We start from the raw sequence: 7,967 nt of genomic DNA, 5'->3' as shown, positions 1-7,967 counted from the left end.
AGAAATAAAGGCACCTAAGCTCACTTGGCAATTTCTCTGGGGTTCAGAGTTAATAAGAATCTCATACACAATGTAAATACTCAGTCTGGCACCAATCCGGATGGGACAAGGGCGTGACTCACTTGTCACCATCCTCCATCTTGTGCAGCTGGTCCATCTGTTTAGCTGTGCAGAAGCAAGCCCTGCAAGAGGGCTCAAACAAAGCCTAACAGAAAACGGTTTAATGAAGGGAGTATTTACTAGCGTGTGTTCAGGTTTAAGAAAACCAGTCGGGCGTGGTGGCTTACGTCTGTAATCCCAGCACTTTGGGAGGGCGAGGCGAGAGGATGACTTGAGCCCAGGAGTTCGAGACCAGCCTGGGCAACATAGGGAGACCTCATCTTTACTAAATAAGGAGGCAGGGAGGGAGGAAAGAAGGAAGGGAGACAACCCTCAAGACTGTAAAACACCCACGGACTACCAACAGCTGGAAGCTTTATCACCACCAGGCCTGAAAGAACAAGGAGAGGGAGCTGTTACCACCCAACAGTTGTTGCTTAGGGAACTAACTGACAATACCACCTCCATGTTACAAGTGATGAAACTAAGGAGAATGAGAAGACAAGGAACACAGGATGTGGAATCCCGGGGGAAGAAACTTAGTGAATCTGAAGCATCTAGCGGCTACCAAGGTACTTTAGAGACTTCCCCCGTGGATGGTTAACCCACCATCCTCACCTTGACCTTCCCTGCCGCCCACTGAAAGTGACCGGAAGAAGAGCTTGACTATGACGACTAGGGACTACAAGTCCCGGCATGCATCTCTCCGCGACTATCTCAAAACCTTTCAACTTTAGGATAAAAGGGCTTTTGCCAACCATGCGCGTCGGGACCTGTAGTCGCCCCAGTTGGGGCTAGGCGCTTGCCGTAGGGCACTCATTGGCGCCCACGGCACCGCCCCCTCGCCTTCGCCTCACGTAGCTTCTCTAGCGCGCATACGCGGCGCGTGCCCACGCCCTCCGCCCCCTCCCCGGGCCTAGGGCGCAGGCGCGCGCAAGCTCCGCGGGCCCGGTAGGCTGGGGGTAGGGGGAGAAGGAGGGGAAGGGGGGGGGTTGGGTGTCTAGTCTGGTGAGTAGACGGCTGTGGGGCACGGAAGCGCGAAGGCCTGGCTGGTGAACTCTGCACGGGGTCTAGGGCCCGCGGAAGGGTTCAGAACCGAGTCAGCGCGCCTTGCGAGTAGGATTCGCGCCGCTGAGACCCAGAGGTCCTCAGGGGGCGAAGCCCCGGCCTAGGCCCCGCGGAAATGCCCAGCTGCGGTGCTTGTACTTGCGGCGCAGCGGCCGCCCGGTTCATCACCTCCTCACTCGCTTCCGCGCAGAGAGGTAACGAAATAGTGCCACTCCTGAGCCCTCAGCCTAGGGGAAGGGGGTGGACTGGCCGGTGGTTGGGGGTCCCGGGGAGGGCACGAGGCCTGCTGCACCCGGGAGTGTGAAGGAATGAGCAGCGCCTCGCCCGGCACCCACTACTTTGCCCGTGGAATGGGGCTCTGCCAACCTCTGGAGCAGCCGTTTCTCAAATTGGAAGTAAACTCCTTCCCACGCGTCTTCCTGCGCGCTTTCAGGTCTGCTGACTTGGGGGCCGGAATGCGGCCAGTTCGTAGAAACCCTGAAAGAGGCACAAAATGCTCCTCTTATTAAAAAATGTCTCCAGATCCCACTCAGCCCTGCCTGGGACCGCCGCCTGCCCCGGCTCTTCTTCCGCAGCCTGGCAGGGATCCCCCTCGGGCCCGTTGGGGGCTCCAGGAGGGGCTCGGCTGAGGGGCTGTCCCTGCTAGGGTCCCCTAGGACTCAGGGCACTCAGCTGACCGTCCCGGACGCAAGCCGCGCGGTACCAGAGATGTTACTATCACCGTGCGGCCCAGACACTGGGATATAAACAAGGTTCACAGTATTTCCCGGCGTCAGGCAAGCCCCGGGGCACGCAGGACAGCGGCGGGGGAGATGGGGAGAGGAGTTGGTTCGGAAGTCCTTGGGTGTTTCAGCAGTCCTTTCCTGGCTTTCCCGACTTGACCGGGAGGTAGTTTCCTAAGAGTGGCGCATGTTGTTTACCTTTCCTTTCTGTTTATCTGAAGCTGTGAAAGAATGGCGCCCCAACCAAGAGAGTCTGGAAAATAAACTTTTTTTCTCTTCCTCAAATCTATGAATGTCAGACCACGAGGCTAGATTCTGTTATAATCACTGACTTCTAGACAAATTCTTTTTATTTTGACTTACCGGTTCATGACATTTGGATGAGTTTTTAAAAAGGTCCCTTTGATCTAAATTTTTAAACCAATTATAAAATCCTTATTGTTTACTAAATGTATCTTCCAGTTTCTTTACTACACAAGGAGGGATTGAATGAGGTAATGTGGGCAGAAGCATTTTGTAAAATGATACATAAATGTAAGAGAGTGAATTTAATCCTAAATCATTGTTAAGCCTCAACCAGTAGATGTCCCGATTCCAGGAATTCGATTTGCAAATACTTTAAAGTGTTTTTTAAATCCATTTATGTGACATATATTAATATTTGTCGAGGGCCCACTATGTGCCAGGTCTTTTAGTGCTGGAGGTAAGAGTGGTGAATAAGTCCTCACCTTCATGTTTAAATCTAGTGGAGTAGACAAAGAATAATACAGTTTCCAGTGGGTGGATGAAGTATGTGTGTGTTCTCTTTGGGCAGGGACACCTTCTTTGAAAGTGTTCTTGATCTGTTCTAGCCAAGAGTCCGTGAACACTTTTGAATCGTAGGAGATAGGCAGTTATTTTTTTTTTTTTATTTTCAAAACGACTGGTTTCTTTCTTTTCTTTTCCTTCCCTCCTTCCTTTCTTTCCTTCCTTTCTTTCTTTCCTTCTTTTGTTTCTTTCCGTCTTCTGTCTTTATTTTTTTTTTTTTTGAGACAGAGTCTTGCTCTGTCGCCCAGGCTGGAGTGCAGTGGCGCAATCATGGCTCACTGCAAGCTCCACCTCCCGGGTTCATGCCATTCTCCTGCCTCAGGCTCCCCAGTAGCTGGGATTACAGGCGCCCGCCACCACGTCCGGCTAATTTTTTGTATTTTTAGTAGACACGCGGTTTCACCATGTTAGCCAGGATGGTCTCGATCTCCTGACCTCGTGATCCGCCCGTCTCGGCCTCCCAAAGTGCTGGGATTACAGGCGTGAGCCACCGCCCCTGGCCTTTTTCTGTCTTTCTTGATGGAATCTGCTCTGTTACCCAGGCTGGAGTGCAGTAGCGCGATCTGGGCTCTCTGTAACCCCTCCTGGGTTCAAGCGATTCTCCTGCCTCAGCCTCCCGAGTAAGCTGGAATTACAGGCGTGCACCACCACGCCCAACTTATTTTTATATTTTTAGTAGAGACGAGGTTTTGCCATGTTTGTCAGGCTGGTCTCCAACTCCTGGACCTCAGGTGATCCACCTGCCTCGGCCTCCCAAAGTGCTGGGATTACAGGCGTGAGCCACCGCACCTGGACTAGTATTATTTCTTTTTAAAAACAGTTGTTCTGAAATTTAGAAAGCTTTGTTTGTATGATAAAGTTCTGTAAATAGTGAGACTTAAATTGTGTTTTCTGGTTCCTGCCAGATAATCTGGTGAAACATACTTTACAGAAATACTTCTCTTTTTTGGCTTTCAGAGCTTCTTCACCTGAGGTTTACAGGCCCCCAAAGGGTCTTTGGATAGAATTTAGAGGTTCTGTGAACTTTATTTTCACTAAGCTCTAGCTGAAACATAAGATTTCCTTGGCCTATGAATGTTGGCAACACATCCACAGTAGTCTTAGAAGTGTCTGTGAATTTGTCATCAATCAAAATCAGAAATATTTTCATATCACATTATAGTTGTTGATATCTCAGAATATTGTTCATACTTTTTGCTACTTTGAAATCATAGTAATTATTTTAAAAGCTGTTAGATCTTATTTAATTTTGCTTGTTAATAAAGAGGAACATTTAAAAAATTTTTTTGATAACTACTTCTTTATAATTTGTTTTCTTTGTTAAAAATATTATTCTGAGAAGAGATCCATTCGGAGGCTTCACCAGACTGCTCAGGGGGTTCATGGCACAAAAAGTGCCAGAAACCCCAATTAGTTTGCTACAGAGCTTTATCATTTTTATGAGAATTTTATGATTGGTGAATGGTCATTTTGATTGCATCTGACACTCTCCCTCAATTTTTTTTTTTTCTTTTTTTTTGAGATGGAGTCTCACACTGTTGCTCAGGCTGGAGTGCAGTGGTGCCATCTCTGCTTGCTGCAACCTCCACTTCCCGGATTCAAGTGATTGTCCTGTTTCAGCCTCCCGGGTAGCTGGGACTACAGGCGCATGCCACCATGCCCAGCTAATTTTTTGTATTTTTAGTAGAGATGAGGTTTCACCATATTAGCCAGGATGGTCTCGATCTCCTGACCTCGTGATCCTCCTGCCTTGGCCTTCCAAAGTGCTGGGATTACAGGAATGAGCCACTGCACCCGGCCCCCTCAATTACTTTTTCTAAGCCTACTTTTGAGATTGATACTTTATTTATTTATTTATTTATTTATTTTGAGACAGAGCCTTGCTCTGTTGCCCAGGCTGGTGTACAGTGGCACAATCTCCGCTCACTGCAACCTCTGCCTCGTTCAAGCGATTCTCCTGCCCCAGCTTCCCGAATAGCTGGGATTACAGGTGCCTGTCACCACGCCTGGCTACTTTTTGTATTTTTGGTAGAGACGGGGTTTCACCATGTTGGCCAGGCTGGTCTTAAACTCCTGACCTCAAGTGATCCACCCACCTCAATCTCCCAAAGTGCTGGGTGGGATTACAGGTGTGAAGCACCGCACCTGGCTCCTTCAATTTTTTTTATTGTGGCAAGATACATGTAAGATTTACACAACTTAACTATTTTTAGTGTATAGTTCCGTAGTATTAGGTACATTGATATTGTGCAACCATTGCCCATCACCTTGTAAAACTGAAGCTCTGTACCCATTAAAACAATAACTCTCCATTTTCCCCAACCCCCAGGAAACACCATTCTGCTCACTGTCTCTATGATTTTGCCTTCTAAGTACCACATGTAAGTGGAATAACACAATTTTTTAAATAATTTTTTTTTTTTTTTTGAGACAGAGTCTCCCTCTTGCCCAGGCTGGAGTGTAGTGGCACGATCTTGGCTCACTGCAACCTCCGCCTCCTAGGTTCAGGCAATTCGCCTGCCTCAGCCTCCTGAGTAGCTGGGATTACAGACGCCTGCCAGCACACCCAGCTAATTTTTGTGTTTTTAGTAGACAGGGTTTTAGCATGTTGGCTAGCCAGGCTGGTCTCGAACTCTGGGATTACAGGCACGAGCCACCGTGCCTGGCCTTAAAGAACATTTGAAGTTTGTTTCTACTGTTACAGATTTTTTTTTTTTTTTTTGAGATGGAGTCTTGCCCTGTCACCCAGGCTGGAGTGCGGTGGCACAACCTCAGTTTGCTGCAACCTTTGCCTCCTGGGTTCAAGCGATTCTCCTGCCTCAGCCTCCAGAGTAGCTGGGATTACAGGAGCCCACCACCACGCCTGGCTAATTTTTTTCTTATTTTTGGTAGAGACAGAGTTTCACCATGTTGGCCAGGCTGGTTTTGAACTCCTGACCTCAAGTGATCCGCCCACCTCGGCCTCCCAAAATGCTAGGATTACAGCGGTGAGCCACCACACCTGGCCCAGATAGTATTCTTACATAATAACAGATGAGTTGCTGTCAGATGTTTATTCTCATTGGTAGAAATTATAAGACTATAGGGCATAAATGGCCTTTTTAAAAATCTTACAGGTGAGGCAGATGTTGAACTCCATTCAAACTTTGAAAAAGCCACATATTACTATGACGTGGGTGATCTTACCTTACTTCCAAAGGACACATACAGAAAGAAACACCTTTATTTATCTAGACTCTTTCAGAGGCTCAGACCTGGCCTGTTTTTGAAAGGACTTTGCCTCTGCTGGTGTCATTATTTTCTCTCAATTTATACTACTGCTGTGAAAATGATAACTTTTTTTCAACCTCCTTTATGCTCAAGGAATTGTTTCCAGGGAATTTATTGAGGCATATCTATATTTGATGTAGATTTCCTTTTATTTTCAGGTATTTCTGGTGGTCGCATTCATATATCAGTTTTAGGAAGGCTTGGGACATTTGAAACTCAGATTCTGCGAAGAGCTCCTCTTAGATCCTTTACAGAAACACCAGCATACTTTGCCTCAAAAGATGGGATAAGTAAAGATGGTTCTGGAGATGGAAATAAGGTAATTATTTTATCTTATTGGCACCTGTACACATTTTGAGTTCCCTCCTTTAAAAAAATGTAATAGTACTGTCTGTTACTGGCTTATATGTTTTCTGTAGGCAATATGAGATAGCTAAAATGATCTGAAGAATTTTATGTAATTAGATGTTTCATTTTGAACCTTAAAATACTTTTATAAGCATTGCACATAGTAAGCAGTAATTAAAATTTCTAACACCCCAAAGTAGTAAAGAAGTGTCATTAAATGACTGTTCGTCAGTAGGATTGAATTAGGAATAGCCATCATTTCCTGCTTTCATATAACTCTTATAACTTGTGACAGTATAAACCTCACTTTATCCTCTACCTAAAAATTTCAGATTTGTGGTATAACTTAATGTTGGGCTACTCTGGTAGCCTAAAAATTTCAGATTTCTGGTACAACTTTATGTTGTAGCTAGCAAGTAGATGATTGGTAGTTGTATTGAGTCAGTGACGGTTTTTTTCATTATGTGAATTTGACTAACACTTGAAGTAATTTTATATGTTAGACAACATGTGAGGCACTTACATATCCATACTTAATCTTAATAGTGACTCTCTGATGTGGGTAAAATTATTCCCATTTTAGAGATGAGAAAAGTTAGATCTAAAAATAGTCAGAGTCACTACCTACCATGATAATAACTCCTGGTTCAATTTCATTGAAATGTATTTTTTTTCCCCTTAGTAAATTTTCTAGTGCCTGAGTCATAGAATGAAAACTATTTATTATATATGTTGGCACATGTTATATAAAAGAGGACTACAGATATACATGTATTTACTAGAACTGATTTGATTTTTGAAGTAAATAGATCTTCTGACACCAGAAATAGTAGGATTGTATTAATAATTTCATCCTAGAAATTTAGAAAATTATAAAATTAACTACAAACAGTATTGTTTATATGTAAGTTGGTTGCCTGAAACTAATAATTGACACTCTTCTTTTTTTCTCCTTCATAAACGTTAGAAATCAGCAAGTGAAGGAAGTGGTAAGAAATCAGGCTCTGGGAATTCTGGGAAAGGTGGAAATCAGCTGCGCTGTCCTAAATGTGGCGACTTGTGCACACATGTAGAGACCTTTGTGTGTAAGTGTTACATCTTCTACTGCTCTTTTTTCCCTACATTTTCTATAAATTATTAAATGTATAAAAATATGTAAATTATGTAAAATTTATAAATACAGGCCAGGCACAAATGGCTCATGCCTATAATCCCAGCACTTTGGAAGGTGGAGATGGGAGGATCCCTTGAGCCTAGGAGTTCAAGACCTGCCTGGGCAACATGTTGAGACAACTATCTTTACAAAAAAAAAAAAAGGCCAGATATGGTGGTGCATACCTGTAGTCATGATCATGCCACTGTACCCCATCCTGGGTGACAGAGACCCTGTCTCCAAAAATATATATATATATATATATATATGTACATACATATATAAAAAATATATAAATTGTATTAAATGTGTAGAAATATGGATTATATGAAATAGATAAATTAATGTGACTTTGTATGTTACATAAATTATATATAAATTGTATGAGCTTACCTGATTCTCTCTCATGTTCACCGTATACTAGAAAATTCCCAGGACTGGTATTACTTTGTGCTGTTGTGTAAGAGATAATTTAAGAAAAATATTTGCGCGGCCGGGCG

General features: G+C 44.3%; 1 protein-coding gene across 2 annotated transcripts in view; it reads left to right on the top strand.

The window, feature by feature from the left end:
- The first annotated feature begins 903 nt into the window (after positions 1-903).
- CLPX (caseinolytic mitochondrial matrix peptidase chaperone subunit X) overlaps positions 904-7,967 on the top strand; it is a 34,610-nt gene continuing 27,546 nt past the window's right edge. For both annotated transcript variants that reach the window (XM_026455440.1, XM_026455439.1), the window contains exons 1-3: positions 904-1,361; positions 6,125-6,285; positions 7,282-7,399. In XM_026455440.1, the coding sequence (XP_026311225.1) occupies positions 1,283-1,361; positions 6,125-6,285; positions 7,282-7,399 (358 nt within the window). In that variant the 5' untranslated portion in view covers positions 904-1,282. The remainder of the gene's footprint in view (positions 1,362-6,124; positions 6,286-7,281; positions 7,400-7,967) is intronic.

The sequence above is a fragment of the Piliocolobus tephrosceles genome, chromosome 6 (assembly GCF_002776525.5).
Source record: "Piliocolobus tephrosceles isolate RC106 chromosome 6, ASM277652v3, whole genome shotgun sequence".
Lineage (NCBI taxonomy): Eukaryota > Metazoa > Chordata > Mammalia > Primates > Cercopithecidae > Piliocolobus > Piliocolobus tephrosceles.
Note: the sequence above shows the minus strand (reverse complement) of the source record. Positions and strands in the feature narration are given on the sequence as shown.